At 36.5% G+C, this 18777-nt stretch overlaps 1 protein-coding gene across 1 annotated transcript in view; it reads left to right on the plus strand.

Moving 5' to 3' along the window:
• Positions 1 to 18235, plus strand: part of CFAP46 (cilia and flagella associated protein 46) — a gene marked incomplete at both ends in the record, with an annotated part of 90987 nt that extends 72752 nt beyond the window's left edge. The window contains 8 exons of the mRNA XM_080621111.1: positions 688 to 800; positions 2934 to 3015; positions 3646 to 3782; positions 4276 to 4362; positions 5514 to 5640; positions 7725 to 7881; positions 9196 to 9330; positions 18065 to 18235. Coding sequence (XP_080477237.1) covers positions 688 to 800; positions 2934 to 3015; positions 3646 to 3782; positions 4276 to 4362; positions 5514 to 5640; positions 7725 to 7881; positions 9196 to 9330; positions 18065 to 18235 — 1009 coding nt within the window. The remainder of the gene's footprint in view (positions 1 to 687; positions 801 to 2933; positions 3016 to 3645; positions 3783 to 4275; positions 4363 to 5513; positions 5641 to 7724; positions 7882 to 9195; positions 9331 to 18064) is intronic.
• Positions 18236 to 18777: the final 542 nt, after the last annotated feature.

Genomic DNA, 18777 nt, shown 5'->3' on the forward strand with positions numbered 1-18777 from the left:
TGCCCATGGCAGGGGGGTTGGAACTGGATGATCTTAAGGCCCTTTCCAACCCTAACTATTCTATTATTCTATTATCATAGCAATAGAAGGACAAAAGGGATCTCAGGAGGTCAAGTCCTGTGTTAACGCAGTCATCACTGGACCTTCCTTTATAAATGCTAGATTAATCAGTCTTTTGAAATCTCTACTTAGGTAAAATCATTCTAGTGTTTCTTCATAACAGTTACAAAGATTGTTACCTGCTATCAAATTGCATGGGGTTTGCTGCCAGCAGCTAATTAGTAGCATCTCTTTTCGAAACCTATTTCTTTCATATCCTGATGGATGCACACATGAATATTCCCATTGAATGTTAGGCTAAATGCTGTTATTTCAGAGCCGTAGAACTGGGGGTTTTTAGGAGAGTCTAGTATTTATCAAAAAATACACTGTGCCACTTGTTTACTATGACATGTTAGTAAGTATGACTCTGTATTAAAATAATTGTTACTAATAATATATATGAGTTATTGCACTTTCCATAGAATTCTGCAGTCTTGACTGTCTCCTTGGTTTGCATGCTGACTTTTCTTAATATTTCTGGAGTAAATAGTACCGAAGTGTTTGTTCTGGATAATTTCTGAAAAATATTCTTATAAAACAGTTCCACAAAAGTAGCTTCCTTTCTTTCTTCTTTCTTCCTTTCAGCCAAGCTGAATGGGAGCAGCTGCTGACAAACTGCAGTGCATTTCTGTTCTATGGAATGGAGAGATTCATGTCTCACATTTTACTCAACAGACTGGTTGCTATGAATATCCCAAGTAAGATAAGCAAACTTAAAAATATTTATGCAATGAAGTATTTTTTTACTGTGAAGAGCAACCTCTGCAATACGCCTTCAACAAAATTCCTTGGTCTCCACTCAGGCAAAGCAGAATTGTCTGTCAAGACTGGGTTAATGCTGGATGATTACTCTGTTATTATGAAGCAGTTGTAGACCCTGAGAAGGGTGTTTGGTTTTTTTTTTCTGTGCTTCACAACTCTTTAGTCTTTCTGGTGTTGTAGCATAATGCTTAGATCCAGGACGGGTTTTTTTGATTCACAATCTTCCTTTCTGCTCCTGTTCCCCTTACACATCTGGAGGAAGCTCAACTTTGGAGCTGTGCTGAATTTGTCATGGTAGCTGAATTGCTGTATTGATATATTGTGTTGAGATGTAAAATGGAGGAGGACAGTACACATCAGATTGTGAAGCCCTGCAAAGCAACAGGAAGCTTCTTCAGAAAGCATTGATGTTTCAAAGTGATTTAAACATGTATATGTAAATATGCTTATTTACTGGAAATCAATAAGGAATAAGTCTTCTTACATACATTGGTCACTCCTGAAGTTGAAGGTTCAGGTTTCTGTAGACCAGATAATTATAGATCTCACAACTTTTGGAACTTTCCTGAGCGACTTGTTAACCCTCACCCTTTGCCCTGCTCTTAAAATATGCCAGGATTGATTCTCCACTGCATCTTATTTCCTTTAATGGATAATTAACTAATCTGAAATTAATTTATTTTAGTTCTCAAAGGATTGTTTTGTTTTCTAACTACCTACACAACTTTTACTTGTTAGCTGGTAAAATTACTGTTGTCTTGCAGGCTGAGTTTGAATCTATTGTAGAGCCAATCTTTATGTTAAAAGTACTTTTATTAATAACAGTGAACCATGTCTGAGGTTTCTGAGGGTCTACCCTGGAACCAGTGCTATTAAGTATTGTTGGTCATTTACATGATGAAATAGAATGTAGCATTGCTGAATTGGGATATGAGAAAGAGAATGAGGTGGCTCAGCAGCTCCTGAAATGCAGGATTAGAATGCAAACTGACCTTGTTTTATCGGGATAATTAGCAGGGAAGGGCAATATTCAGGAAGGGCTGGAGGGAGGTGTTACACTTCAGCTGAAACAATCGGTTAAACATGAATAAGTTAGGGGATTGCTGCTTAAGGGACAGAATTACAGAATAGAGTCGAGAGGTGTATCACAAATTAAACATCATATTGCTAGGGAAAAAAAAAAAAAAACACCAAACCCTAAGCTCTGTATAGGGTTAACTATAAAGGAGTGTCATTTGCAAGATACATGAAATGATTCCCCACTCTACTTAGTTTTGCAAAATTCTCAACTGGAGAAGTATATTGACCAAATAGAATAAGTTAGTGGTGGAAAACTTTAAGAATGGTCAGAAGTCTATACCACAGATTAGCGTGCATCGTTTTATTAGTAAATACGTATGTGCAGTCATGCATATATATACATATAAAACATACTTTAGGAAGAAAGATTAACATATTGAGGGGAGACATGATAATAGTTCTCAAGTATGTGAAAGTTTTTCCAAGCAGAAAGATAATTTGCTTCTCATCTGCTTAGGTTAGGAGAATAAGTAACAGATCTAAGCTGCAGCAAATCAAACAGTAGGGAAAGCTTTTAATTCTAAGAGTATTCTAAGTTATTTCACTGGAGGCTCTTAAGGAAAATAAGGAATGTTTGAGGTGTAACTTGATCCTAACTTCCATAAAGGAGCTATGATGGATAACATTTCCGTACCTCCATACTATAACCTCTAACAAGATTTTATAACTACTGGGTTGAGTTATATAGGACATTAGCCTGTAATAAGGACTTCATTATTAATTGTACTAAAATGGCATAGGAAAACAATCTGCAGAACGATGTGGAAAAACATATCAAAGCTACATCAAGTAATATTAGGATTACTTTATTAGTGTTCTTTTATGTAATAATTGACAATTTTGGCTGAAATATATAAATTTTATATTAGTTGTTTAGGCTGTGTCTAAGAAAGTTGTTAACTTACAGAAGACCTGATTTACTTTTATTTATTATGTTGGGCATTATTATGAGTGCAAATACCACTGCTATAACATATTATTTTTTCCAGAATGCCATTTGATGATACTTCTAGATCTGGTGCGATCCAAGCAAAGTCATCAAAGAATTACAAACTCTGATATCCACAAAAGGTAGAATAAAGTTTATTTCTGTAAAGCTCACAACAAGGCAGATTACTTTTATTGCAAAGAAAAGTTAAAATTATAAGTTGCAAATATTTTCATTTACTTCTCCAAAGAGAAGCGCTTATATCTACACCTAAGGGAAAAGTTCACCTCTCTAAAAATACTGTTTAATCAGTGCAACAATGAGTGAGTTAAAGTGATTTTTGTGCAAAATACATTATACACACATCTGCAGACGTAATTATGCAGGTTTCTGAGTGTTTAAACAACCTCCTGGTGTTTTACTTTTTAATACTTTTTAATAATACTTTTTACTTTTCCACCTTCCCCAAACAGCCATTTGCTAGACCAAAACAAAATACGATTCCTTCAACTAGTCCAGAACAGTAACATGACAGGGACAATCACATGGTGAAACTGCATCATGGGAAGATGTAGGTGGAAGTTGCCTAAATTTTTTGTATTTAATTTAAGGTGCTGTATGAATATTAGAAGAGACTTTACGCTCAGCATACAAAAAAATGCAGTCCATCATGCCCTTTCCCCTTCTATTAAAAAGCATTTTAAATTTAGTTATATTTGTTGATATATTACATCCATTTTTAGTTTAGTGATCTCAGACTTTTTTTTCTTTAGTTGTCTACATATTGCTATAGAGAGACCAATAGAGTCAGCCGTGCTTCTAAGCCTTACTGGTGTTCGTTCTATAATAGCCAACCAGTGGTACACTACCTTGCGAGAGAATGCGGAAAGGCTAGAGATATTGTCTGAAAGTAAGTATTTGTATTTGGCTCCGTTTGCAGGTATGTTATTTCGGACATTTGTATGTATGCACTCATGGAGAGTGTGTATCTACTCATCTCCCATCTCTCCTCTTCCTTTGCTTCTCACCAAATTTTGTCTGGAATTTCTGTAGGAGGTAATCTGCATGCAGGAGCCACCATGTTCTTGACATGTTGATCTTTCAAACAGAACAGTAACCTACTTGAATAGTTTTAGTGGGGAATTTGGGCTCATATGGTAAGAATAGGATTTCTATGGTGAGAAGCAGTGCCCTAGGACTTTGCAACCTGTAGTTACATAAACTATGGGGAAAATAAAAACTACAGATAACTTATATCTTCAGAGATAGATAATGAAAAAGGATACCTTTACAGATTTAGTTAAGTTTTAAATGTGGAGACACCAGGCTCTATGGTTCGTATTTTCTTGTCTTCTAAACTTTAATTGGAAATTCACAGAAACTATCGATTATTTTTCTTCCAGATTTGTTGAGCATTGCTAGAACAACTGGGCAGACAGTCCGTAGCCTTCAAAAGAGGAAGATTAACAGAGAAAGAGATTCCATTGAAAGTAAGAATTAACAGGCTTAGCAGAGAAGACTGCATGTGCATGTTAACTAGATCTATGTTATATCACTAGTTCAGTGATATAGGTGAAATCTTTCACATGAGTTGTGACAACCTTTCCTGACACGGGACATTTGGGCTGTGGAGCCTGGAGAAGAGAAGGCTATGTGGAGACCTCATAGCAGCGTTCCGATGTACGAAGGGGGCCTACAAGGATGCTGGAGAGGGACTGTAGCGATAGGGCAAGGAGTAGGACTTTCCAACTTGAATGGGAGATTTTGGTTGACTATATGGAAGAAGTTCTTTACTGTGAAGGGGGTGAGGCACTGGAACAGGCTGCACAAGTAAGCTGTGAATGCTCTTATCCCTAGCAGTGTTCAAGTCCGGGTTGGACAGGGCTTTGTGCAACATGTTCTAGTGTTAGGTGTCCCTGCCCATGGCAGGGGGGTTGGAACTAGATGATCTTAAGGTCCTTTCCAACCCTAACTATTCTATGATTCTATGACACATCTTACAGGAATTGTGGTTGGGAAGAGCACTGATACAATATTATAATTGGAGTCTCTGTATTTTACATATATAAAATTTGGAAGGAGACTTTGTCATAGCTGACCAAAAGCTAAAATTTACACTCCACTGAACTGTTATAAAATGAAGTAGTGTGACTGAAAAGTTATTTCAGGAGCATGACATGAAGAATATAAATGGTATGGATTATAGACTACAGAAAGATCAATTGAACCTGCAGTGACTAGGCAGTCTGCATTGTAAAGGGCACACCATATATATGAAATTCCACCTGGCATCTTGTTGGAGAGGGGAGAAGGATTTTTGAATAAAACAACTTGTAATATACTGTTTATAAGATTATATAGCTATTTTTCATTGCATGGGACTTACCTCTTAAGGGTAAATGAAATAAATTTTAGTTAGCACTTTCAGTGCCATAGAATTGAAGAGGGAGAGAGCTCAAGTCAGAAATGTTGCCTAGTTTTATGGTTTAGGGTTTTTTTTCAGAAAATGCTTGTTGGATATAGTGGCAGTTATTAATATTGTAAAAAAAAGTAAGAGATTCACAAATATTAATGAAAGAGAAGATGTGATAAATCACTGCATTTGTATTCAGAAATAATGTTTTTTAAAATATTTTTATAGTGGAAGTGGATTCTCACAGCTCTCCTAGAGACAAAGCAGAAGAACAGACCACTTCCTCAAGTCTTCCTGCAGCTCATCCATCCTTTTTCAATTGTGTGCTATATGGTTTACCCAATATAATTATTATGTAATTTGTGTCAGACTTTTCTTACTGGGAATGCCCCACTACACTGTGCACAGGGCAAACTTGGCATTTAAAGGTGTAATAGATGCTTTATTCTATATGGCCTAAGGAGAAGTGAGCTTAAAAAAATGTACATTTTGCTGATAGACTGATTTCAATTTCAGATGTAAACAGTTTGATATTAGAAAAAGTGTCAGAAAAATATAAAATACATAGGTTTTAGAAATTTCAGCTAGTACTCTGAACTCAATGAATTCCTAGGAGAATTTGGTGAGTACCAACACATTTTAAAGGAAATTAGGCAGGTATTTTTGTGCATGATGCATGAGTGGAATTGGAATGTATTGTTGTCAGTACTTTCATTTGGAAAAACTTTTCCTTGATGTATTTTGTTCTTACATGGAAGATTTAACAGGAGCATAGCTTAAAAATGTACTAACTAACATCATTTTACTTGAATTGATTTTTAACTTCTTACATAGCAGTAGTTGCAGGTTAATTAGAAAACAATGTTGTATTAAATAAAATATTTAATAAGTTTTGCCTTCTTTATTTTCCTATAGTTTTCCTGAATAACATATGAAGATATATTAAATTATTCCAAAATCCCAAATAAGGTGATTATGTGTATAGATTTTGTAACATGCTCTGTTAATCAACAATGCACTTTTAAAATACATACGTTAAAGCTGTATTTGTAATGGTAACAGTAGAAATAGAAGTAAAATAATTTAGCATTTGTGGAAAATATGAAGCTATGATCACTATTGCAATGAAAACCATTTTAGGAGTCTCCTCTTTTTTTTTCTGCCCAGTAAAATGGTGATGTCTGTTTCCTGTGATACACTTTTTTGTGTGCCTGATAGATCATTAAAATGGCACTGAAAAGATACTGTTCTCAGCTACCTGCTGTGCTATAGTTAATTAAAACCTGGTAAGATTTATAGGCCTACATAGACCATAATTACAAAATCATGACATGCAAAATACTTTCTTTTATTCACACAGTAGAATAAGAATTTTGTGCTTCGTTCCCCCGTGCTCTTACAGTTTAATTAGATAACCTCATATGAACTGCTCTGTGAAACTGTGTTCCATAACATGCATTATTTTTATTCCCTTTATATGTAATTTTCTTCTTTATTTAGACATAGGGGATACATATTTTTTATGGCATGTATCTGGGCATTCAGTAACGATACAAATTAAGTAAAGAGATCCTAGACTGTACTTAAGTTACCCAGCCTGAAAATTAAAGATTAAGTGTAAGATATTTTCAAGTCTGGAACTTGTCATGTCTCACCAGACGTTGGCATGAGTCCCTTTCCCCACATTCTCACATTTGTTCGTTTCTGTTTAGATCTTCCCATACCTTTTCACTGTATCACTATTACACAGCTACTTTTTTAAATTCCCAGGCATGGTATTTGGGAAGCTCCAGTATTTCTGAGTTTGAAGAAGCAATTTCTCTTGAATGAAGCAAAGTCCACACTTGTTTGATATTGCAAATGTCCACTATATTGTTAATGTTTTAATTATTTCCTAGATTAATTTCCACATTATTCTCCAACACATTGATTGCTATGAAACTGTATTTCCTTGCTGTTCATCGCTTTTCTTCCCTGGAATGACATCTTTCTAGTGCTGTCTCTTTTTCTGTAACTTAAAAGGCTTTAAAAACCAGCGTATTCAAGAGGAATCATGAAGCCTTGTCTGCCTTGCTACTGACAGTTTTCATTAATTTGTACTAACTTCCATCTTCTTGAAATAGGAGATCTCAAAAATAGTTAAGTCGGAAAAGTTTTTGTGCTTTAGTAATGATAGTGTTGTATAATGCGAACAATCCAGGATAAAAAACTGCAAGATTGTAAAGGTTAGACAAACCATTAATACCCGGGTACAATGGGCTTATTCAATAGTTTACTACTGTGGTTTTATTTCTGAAACTGATGGAAATAACTTACTTAATCTACCAAAGTGTTTTTTTCCAAAAATATTCCAATTTGTATTAGATACTTTAGCCCTAACTACATTGCAACAGCCTCTGTCAGAAAGATGAATGAGTATGACTAAAAATTTCTTTATAGTCTGACAGCACTGCTTGATGAGAAAGCATTGATAAAGAGTAGTGGCCTTATCCACGAAACTTCAGACCTGCAAGCTTTACTTATTGCAACTAAGATACTGGAAATACTAATCAGAGAAACTGTGGTAGAATACCTGCAAATAGGCAATGTATATGGGGTAGGTAAAATAAAAGTGGCTGGCATGCATAATTACATATGTCTGATTGACTGGCATTTCTGAGGCAATAAAAATATAATTGACTTAGGGCCATGAAGTGTGGTCATAACCATATTGCCTGGGGCATTAGGAGAGTATTCTCTATATTACTGTGCTAAATACCACTCAGTAAAATCATTAATAGTAGTAGGGCTACATGAGTAGATGATAAACTATACTTTAGGTGACAATATGCATTCTGTGACATAAGAAGACATCTAGTTCATTCCTTCAGGAATTAGTACCAGAAATAGTATCTTCTTTTCCATTACATGTTTGTAGCAATGAGCAGTGGCATGATCATACAAACGTAAAGAATCACTTCAGGAAAAGATATACAGTAGAATTTGGAATGATTTCAAAAAAAGAGAAGCATGGAAGAATTAATATATTTTATATTTCTTTTAAATTTACAATGACAATTTAATAAAGGAGAAGAACCTGCTGCTTACACAGAGAAAGGATGCAGCAACTCAGGTGATGTAGTTTTAGAGTTCAGTATGTTTATCTGTTAAAGATAGTAATTATGAATGAACTGAACAAAGGAAGGTCGAGAAGGAATGCTACAGAAAAATTCTGTTTCAGATCCTCATTTGAATAAAGAACTAAAAGCTTTTTTTTTTTTTTCTGATTTTCCTCAGATTGTGATTGAAATTTTAGGTGGTAGGACTCCTCTGTGAGCAAAACACGAGTTTTACTTAGGAAACATAAAAAGATCCCACTTAGTTAATGATAAATGCACTGTAATATGCCTAATGAGTCTCTGCATTTAAAAAGCATCTTTGTGACACACACAAACATTTTCCACAATTTAGAAGTTTTTGCAGAAGTGCAGTAGTTCTCACTTCAGAATTTAAGGTCTAACAAATCTGTTCCAAGAAATGGGACATGACAGATAGATAGTTCAGAGCATATTCATAGGCCAAATTGAAATGTTCCCATTTATTGTTGAGTCATTTGGCCATCAGCTGAGAATTATAAGGCAGCATCTACTCATGTGGGGTCTAGAATTATGAGAGAGAGAAAAATAGAAAGTTTCTCAAATGTCTTCTCTGCTCATGGAATGAAAAACATGCCAGGTCTCAAACAGACTATGCAAAGATCTGCTTAAACATTGTGTCGGTTCACATCAAGGCTTGAAATCAAAACAAAACCAAATTAAAAAAAACATTCCCCCACCCACCCCCCCAAAAAAAAATACCCAAACCCCCAAAGATGTGAGGTGCTCTCATAGCAAATTATCTAGACTAACAACAGCAAGCTTTGTCCCCACAGAGTGAAGCAATAGATGGTGACAATAAAAGCGAAAGAAATCTGTGTGCAGCACAGAAGGAGCAAAGAGGGGTACATTTATCTCATAGTGGCCTAATATATGAGACCACCCAAGAGGATCCTTGGCTTAAGGTAAAGGTAAGTGGTAGTGTAGTCATATCATACAAGGTGCCATGCTGAAGGTCTTCCTTAAACACTGAATATGAATTGAGTGGACCAAAATTTCCAGCTACAGATACAAAAATGGAATTAAGACTTTTGATTCATAGAAGATTTTGTAGAGAAAGAATACTCCCTAATAACTGCAATGGGAATAATAGTGATGAAATACTGACATGAATATTTTAAACCCTTCATTAAGTACATACAAATAGCAAATTCAAAAAGGCAAGTCCTAGTATTAATATTGTGTAAATAGAATCACAGAAGGGTTTGAGTTGGACCTGTTCTAGCAGGTCCATGTGTTTCTTGTACTAGGGCCTCTGAACTGGATGCAGTACTCCAGCCAGGTCTCACAAGAGTGAGAAATTATTTTTATTATGTTATGCAAGATAATAATAAAAAGATTACTAAATAAAAAATATTTTTCTACTTTTTGGAGGAGTACTTTAGAGAATGTTCTCCATTTATTTGACTGTGAGCTCCTAATTTTCAAAGTATTATATATTGTTCAGCAACTTAGAGGAAAAAAAATCCTACTAACTAATGACCAAGGAATAAATTACAGTAGATATAACTTAGGACATATGAGCTCTCTCCTAGAAAGACATTGGCACGAGCCCAAACAACAAGAATAAAAGCTTCTGAAAATATTTCATCTACATGGCACCACATCATTCCCTTGTGCTGTATCCATTCATACAAGAAATATTAAAGAGTTAGTGCTATTCCATGTATCAATGGCTTTAAAATAACTTTCTGAATTATGTCTCAGCAACATAACAAATCACATTATCAATTAGCTTTTATAACAGAAATGACATTTTGTAATATATTTGAGCATGAAAAGAATTGGTCAGCTAAAATGTATGTAATCTAAAAAATGTGAGAAGAAAAAAAATCACGGTGAATTTATTGATAATATTCTAGGACAAGACCATAATTTGACTAGGAGGTAGCTGTCCAAGGGAAGTGTGTGGTTCAGAATAGGCTGCAGGGAAGAACTGCAGCAAGTTTGCTACAAAATGATCAAACAAAAGAAAAAAAAAAAAACCACAAAAGAGAAGCTCTGTCATTAGTCCTGGGTGTAACTGCTCTAAAATTCAACTGCCGTAAGCCATAATTGCAGGATTTATCCGTGCACCTGCTCCTCTCTCCACAGTTAGGGTAGCTGTCCTCTCGGTAAGCCCACTTTACAAAGCGATGTAGTAGAGCAGATGCCAGCACTTAGCAGCTGATGGCTGTGGGTATTTGTAGGCAGGGAAATTAGAGCAGATTTGAGATTGTTGTAAAGATACATTCCCATGAGTATTTAAGGCCATTCATCTGAGTTTGAACGCTAATTTAGTGATGTTACAACCTGCTAAAGCCTTCTGACCTCTGCTTTGGCACCCTGTCTGACCTGAAAGCAATCCAGGAATAGGATGTCAGAGGGGAGCCAACCACTAATATGAATACAAATCCCTATATGTTGTAAATGAAAGACCAGCTCAATGGCTGTAAAGACACAAGGAAGAGCATTTTAAAGCACCTCTCAAGTATTAATTCATGCCTCCAACTGAAGTGTCTTTATGTAGATATAATAACAGTTACTAGCATGGATTTTAAGAACGTGGTCAAGTTAAAACTGCAGGCAAGTTTATGTGCCCTGAAATATTTACCAGACTGAAAGTCCCGAGTCATTACCCAGGTAATGAGTAGATAAAGTGTTTCTGTTCCAGAGGGAGCAGAATGTGGGTGGTCTCTTGCAAACCTAGTAGGTACCATTTTCAAAAGCAGTAGTCACAAAAGTCTTCATTGAAGTATAAAATCACAGGTATCCAGAGGGTTGCTTAAGACTTATGATATGAGGGATAATTTTTGATCCCTTTTCACAAAAATGCCATATGATATGCTAACAGTGTTGCTGGTATGTAAAATACCACTTGAAATATTCCCTGAAATCTGAACCTTGTTTCCTGTTATTATCTATGTGTATATTTTTAAAGACGTGAAAATAAACATTGTAATCAGAGTAGTACATCTACTGTGGAATGTATTCTTCCACTGCTAGGAGAGTGTATGTATAGTAAGTCAGAGTTAAGTTCAATACAGTTGAAGCCAACAACTTAAAGACACCTTTCAGAAATAAAGACCAATGTCTTAAGAAGATACAATAAATAAAAAGGGAAATAATCTTCAATAATAATAATCTTAAGCCTTAATGTTTTCTGTCACCGTCAGCAACTGAAGATGTTGTTAATAGAAATTAGGTACATTTGACTAGCTTTCTTAAAACTTTCAAACACAACATCCCCCTCTTTTCACTTAGCTTTTCAGTTTGGTGGTAGTGTCCATTAGTATGGGAAATATTTAGGGAGGTATTTATCACCAAATTACTACTGTAAATTATTTTTCCTTTATTTCATATAATGCTTCAGCCTAACACATGATGGCAGAATAGGGTGAAAACTGGAAAGGTGAAACTGAAAGTGAGATCCTTCCAGAGCTCCAATACTCCCTTCTTACCTGTAACTGAATGTTTGTGACCTATTGCTTTTCTTAATGGTCTCATACTACACATCTATCATTTGAAATTATTAGGAGAAACTAGCTATCCACAAAGAGAAACAGCTTTTCCAGGAATCTCCAAAAGAGCTGCACTAATGAGGAAATAATATTTATTTTCTGAACATACATCTGAAAATATTTTTTTAATGTTCTGTATTTCCCTCAGTGACTTTGTTTTTAAGGGAAGTAAAGTTACTGTCACAAGATAAGTTTCTTACCAGAATGAATGGTTCAGACCATTTTTATGGGCTTACTGTACACATATTCAATAATTCAAGAGTTGTCATAAATTTTCCTTGCTACAGGTACAATGATATTCAGTAAGAACACTGAAGTAAACTGAATTAAGTCCATTATTGTCTAAAATCCCTTTTTTCTTTCCCCCCTTAATTTTGCACAAGGACATCAATTGTGAAAGAATTCCAGAGTAGCTGCACTGCAGCAAAAACCACCCAAAACCTGGGTTTTTCAAATATGCAGCTGGTAATTTCCCTGGACAATCATAAGCTGTACTGACTTCCTTATGAAAACATTTTATATTATGGGTGTTTTACTATCTGGCTGAGTACTGGGTGCTAGATCATATTTACTAATCCTATCACAGTGACAGCGTCCACACTGCTATTCTCTGTTGTCTTTTTCTGTTTAGTGCCAAGATTTTGAGTGAGAGATCACTGCTCACACTTTGTTTTGAATAGCACAACAAAGGCATGAACATAATCAGTCAGTAGAGGAAAAGGGTTTCATATTGTAAGCTGGATGTAGGAATTTGGAAAACTGCTATTGAATGGCATGGAGAACAATCTCATGAGTACAAAGTGAACTTGCTGAGCGGACAGTGACAATGGAATTGCAGATAGAGCTGGAAGAGAAGAGGAATGCAGGGAGAAAAAAGTTTGTGATGCATTTAGTCTGCTCAGAGCAGATATCCTGCCCTAGTTCTAGTATTGATGAGGTTGTCTGCCGAAGTTCTCTGCATTGTTGGAGCAGCCAGAACAGTCTGTTCTACTGATGTTGACAGGTACTTACTAATTCCCTGTCACTGCACTGTCAGAGAATTAACAAAGAGTTTCTGTTGGAAGAAAAGAATGGATTTCAAAAAATATTTGTAGTTCTGCCGCATCCTCAGAATTTGTCTGGACCTGTAAATCTTGAAGTAGCTTACAGAATATAAGTGAGTATGAAGTGTGCTTCCCCTGAGTACATAGACTTCTATCTGTACTCATTTTGTTAATCCTGACAGTGAGGTAGCAGCTAAATTACATGTAGCCATAAGCATGATATTGTCATACTTTTTAATAAAGGAAAAACTATTTCAGACATGCTCACTGAATCAGGACCTGATGTTACTGAGAAGTCACACTGTCGTCTTCATCATTGACTAATAATTAGTAAAAAGGTACAACAAAATATCTGACTCTTGTAGGAGCTCTCGCCTACCCAGTCTATGATATCCACATAGCAATAATGCAATGACAGTTCAGAATGGGTTCCGAGAGAGCAATGCCATTTCTTCCAAGCAGAGTTACCCATATTCAGCACAGTAATACTTCCCAAATTCCCAACCCTGGACAGCCTTCACCTTAGCTAGAGTGCCATGGAATGATTCTTCAAGAAAGAAGCAAATTCAGTTTTTCCTGCCTGCATTAGTGCCCTGCTAAAGCATCAGCCACAATGTCTAAGAAATGTAAACTGGTGCCCTCATTGTCATACATACACATCCAGCCACTACTTTTCTGTCTCGTGAAAGTAAATGGAAATATTTTCTCCTGGCACTTTAGTCTCGTTTTGAGCCTTGCTGTTGTATTCCATTACACATTCTTGCCTGATCTCTGTCTCCAAGCTATTCCTGCTGGTGAGCTGTTCCCTGGAACCCAGACATGTGAGTCAGATCAAAGTTTAGTTGCTGTTTCTCAGTCTATGCAGTATATAATCTCCCCAGTTGCCAGCACACAAACATACAAGCCCTGGATGTCTATGTCCCTGCTCCAATTGCAGGTACTCAGATTTTTTATCTTATTCACTGGCTACTCACTAGCTTACCTTAGCAAGTGGAAACTTACTCATGTTCACACATGCCCTCTCAGAATAGAGAGCATACACACAGAGAATATAGTTAGAAGTGAGATTAATGAGAAGGTAGAATAGATTGTGGTTATTAGGTGCAGGTCTCAAGTCAGACAGCATACACCATAGCAGCCTGTTTATATGCAATCATCCTCCTTTAGCCCGTTTCCTCTCTATCTCCCTGCACTTGATGCATCTTGAGCACGCCTATTCCCCAGCATTAGTCTTTCCACTGAACATCCCTTAAGTCTCAACATCAATTCTCATAAATACCTTAAACCATCTCATACGAGATTTTGAAACTCCAGAACTGTTTTTCCCTACATCCTATATTCTTCTGTAGGCAATGACCCCCTTCAGTCTGCAGTGCACATGATCAGGGAGTTTCTCTTTTTGACTCATTTCAGTTAAGTTTCATTCCAGGACAACAACAGGCTGATTGTCCTTTGACAGCCCCAGGAGTAGCCACTTGCTTGACTCCTTACACTGTTCAGGTTACTAGAGTTCCTTGTTTGTCACTGTTCATCTGATCCTCACTGGGCCTTTCTGTTTAGGATGATCAGGCTGTAACCTTAGAACCTAACATCACAGGTGAGTGCTTTCTCCTGCAGTGCTGCTCAAGACCAAAGACTAGCACAGGTGCACACGGATAAAGATTTGCTGGAGTGGTGTGGGAACAGACTTCTTCAGCTGAGGAAAACCATGCCACGCAGATAGATTGCCAGTATGCTTTGCCTATTATGTGTCTGTTGTAACAACAGGTGAACAACTTAATCAGGTACTGAATTTTTATCATGTATGGAACAGAAACTGTTTTCAGCTTTAAGGTTTTAACAGCATAGCTGTTGTATCTTTTAATTACATGTGGTCTGTGTGGACACCAGATGGTTGAGAGGTGTTTCATCTGCAAGGACTTGTACCTTCCTGTGCATTCCATGACAGGGCTCACATGCAACTGGGTGCACGCATCGTACCTGCAGAAAAAGGGAAGTCCACAGTCACCAACTTCCAAAATGGCATGGAAGCCAACACTGAGGCATTTGTAGCCAGATATCTCTGTCAAGTATTTATACACTGGTTGTTTTTCTGACACAAAAGTATGTGTTCTATTTTCTGGTCCAGGCAAAGACAGAATTTAAGCAGCATTATTCGTCTGAGTCAGAGAGATGTTAATTTTGCTGTTTTGGTATCGTCACAACTGTACAATGGAGCAGTGCCTATGTTTGTACCAGCATACTGGCTTCTGTGCTATTTTTTATAGCTATTCTTTTTCTTCCCCAACAGATTTCATTAGTGTTTGTCCTGAATGACATTGACTTTTATTCCATCTTAAAATACCTATTTAGCATTTTTTGGTTATTTGTATTGCAAGTACTGACATTAGAAACCTAAATGGTAAGTATATTGAAATAAATTTGCACTGGAGTTCTACAAGCCTTTCTGCTTCTTCGTCAGTATGATTCAAGGGACGTGGCCTACACCCATACTCAATCAAACAAGGCTATGTTGGCCAATATAATCTAATTGTTTGACATTTTTATAGCAATTCATTGAGACTAAAGAGAGATGACTACATTAATATCTTGATGCAGTTAGATAATAGCTGAGCTAAAACTGATGTGCCAAATTACTGAAAGGCTCTTAAATTTTCTTAGAGATTTTAACTCTTTGTGACAAAGAAAAGGAAAGAGGCTTCAATATAAATGTAATAACGAGAAAGAATAGTACAATTTATAATACAAAGTATTATAATAAAGAACATTATCATAAATTTTCTAAGAATCTTCACTAATCATTTACAAATTATATTTCTCAATAATTGAGATGAGAAATATTGTTAATGTTCATGACTCTGTTTTCTTGGATAATCATTTTCACTGAGGTCAAACTTAAACAGAAAAGGTTTTAGTCAATGAGTATGTATTTTTTCCTCTATCTAGACTGTGAATAAATTTGTCTGCCCTGCATACATCTGTGGTATGGCATTCTCATCCTCAATTCAAGTGGCTGAAATAGTGGTAGAGGAATATCATGGCGACCCAAAGAATATATGAATGCTGGACCTGCTTAGGCTTAGACAAGTTGCCTCATCTTGCTGCAGGATCCCATTAAAATTCTCTCTCCTTTGTAAGTGGATTTGTTGTGAGAAAAGGTGTCCTCTGAGTGGGGTCACAGATCTGCAGATAAGAGCAAGCTGAAGGAGAACATGAGAATTGTTTTGATCTGAGTCTGAAGAAGTGGTGACTGGAAGAGAAAGCAGGAAACAAAGGTAAGCAGGAATTAATATTGCAGCTAAAGCCAAGAACGCAGAGAAATTTGTTTATCAAACTTGATTTGATTGCTAAGCTGCCTTTTTGCTTTCAGAGCCCTTGGCAACAGAAACTCAGCTTAGAATGAACAAAATCTGCATATTAAGATATTTGTATCTTCAAAAAGCAGTAGTGAATCCCTGGAGAAACAGCACTGTCTGTTTCTTGAGTAAGGATGAAAAGTTTTTGAAGTGCACCAAGACATCATTCAGCAACTAAGCCCTCACCTTCTTCCTTGCCAGCGGGTGAGTGAGATGAGTTGATCTTACGACATTTTAAAATGTATTCTTCCTCTAGATTTGAGGCTATGGAAAATAGCCTGGATGATCTGTTCTTAAACCTCAGCATTTTATCTCTTACTGAAATAATTGATTTTGAAAGCTTTTTTCCCTTCCCCATGCCAGAGCTCAGCCATGACCTCAGGTTTGTGGCTCAGGAATATACAGCCCCAAGAAGAGATCTGATTTATTTTTTCCCCCAAAAGAAAATGCTGGTACAACTAGAAATGCAGAGCACCTGTGGTGGACCACTGCAGAAGACATTGTAGCTAGGAGATAGTAATTCAGCCAGAATCTAGGCAGAGTTTAACCACAGGCTTTAACTGTAGAGACCCGTATGTTATCATGAGTGACCTGCTATATAAGCTAAGCACATTCTGTGACATTTTGTCTGCACCACCCTTAGCAACACTACCTGTATGTGCTGTTTGTAGGAGCTCTCACTGGGGTTCCCAGCATCAGAAGGGTCCTCAAGTTGCAATTAAATTTTCCATAATTTCCATTTTCTACTCAATAAACCATTTAGCTTGCCTAGAGTGTCAGTGCCTTTCTTACTGTTACCCCAAAGGAACCAGCATCACCTCCTAACACAACAGTAGCTCTTATGGCAACCACAATTTATATTTTTTTAAAAAAGCTATTTCCATTGTAAACAAGTAAATGGATGGATTATTGCTGGTGCTTTTAAGTAATTATCCCCCAATTGTAATTAATTAAAAAAGTAATTATCCCCCAATGTCATGGACAATTTATAGGAAGGTCAGTTATTTTATCTAGGTTACATCATTAAAATGTAATAAATGATCGCAAGCAGAAGAATGGAGTAGTGTTACACTGGTAATTTTGCAAACTGTAAATAATGCTATAAAACAGAAAGAAGGGATGTGATTTCTAGGCATGCTTTTTGTGGCAAAACAAACATTCAGGGACACAAGAGGCTGTTTATTAGTTCACAATCAAGTGTGAGCAGATTGACTTTGGCAGCATTCACACCTTTGAGTCATGAAATCTTAAGGCCTTTAACACATTGCATAACTTACTTAATTTTTGTGTATGATGTTCATGCTGTGCTCCTATCATATAATGCAAGAGGTGCCTTTTCAGTCACTGTGTGCAACTCAAAAAAACCCCCAAAAACCCAAAGCAGAACCTGCCCCCTTTTTTTTCTTTAATTCTAAGTTTCTTGTTGTTGCATTACATTGCAAGACTTAACAATCAACTTCTGGGACCTCTGTAATACTTTGTGTTAGGGTTAATATCGTTTGGTTGGACCATACCAATGCATCAAGGTGTTCACATGTTTCAAACACTGTTCTGTGACTGACAGGCAGGAAAAAAGGTATTCTCCTCCTGAAAAGCACTACTGAAGGTATTTTAACATGAGAACTCCCACAGATTCAATATTCCTTATTTGTGTCAGAGAGACAGCATCTCACTAGAAACAGGGAATGTTAATGCTGGAGAACTGGTAAACATTTTCAAATAAACATTTGTGTGTATGTCCAGCAGGTAAGAGGAAAATGGCTTTACCCACAGTTATGGGAGTACCCATTAAGAAACCAAACAAAATCCGGCCTTTTCCGGGAAATACTTCCAGGCCCTTGTGAGGGCCTGAAAAAGAACAGTGCTATGGACAGTGAGAAATACTGCAGACACCTTGTGATCTACGAGAATGATTGACTAATGTTTGTTCATTTTTTTACTTGATGGAAAGAAAACATTTGTGATGCCTCTGTGGTCCTATTAAGACTAATTCCTTCTCCAAATGAAATAAAGACTAATTAGGTTCTAATACTAATTTTCTATTTGTCCAAACCCACTAATTTTCATATCGCCCTGTTTCAGCCTTCATTTTTATGTCTGTGCATACTGCATGTCAGAGTGTTTGTCTAAGAGAGTGTTAAAATGGTATAAGACAACCATAAATACAATCTATTGAAGTGTGCTAAACAGGCTCATGTGAAAGGAGTACAATTCAAATCTTAACAGTTGTAGTTAGGCCATGAGGTACATGTGGAATTGGACATGAACTGTTTCTGCATAAGATAGAGCTTCACGCTAGGAACATGGGTTTAGCTGACGAAGCTTATGTGTCACTTATATCCTGGTCAGGTGAACTGATTAACAGCAGAACAGTTGAGTGCAAACAGTAAGAAAGTGGTTAAAATTGCATTTAATTTTGAAAACTAACAACTTGATTAAGACTTCTCTGTGAGAAGAAT

Source organism: Psittacula echo, assembly GCF_963264785.1.
Source record: "Psittacula echo genome assembly, chromosome: 6".
In the NCBI taxonomy this organism is placed as follows: domain Eukaryota; kingdom Metazoa; phylum Chordata; class Aves; order Psittaciformes; family Psittacidae; genus Psittacula; species Psittacula echo.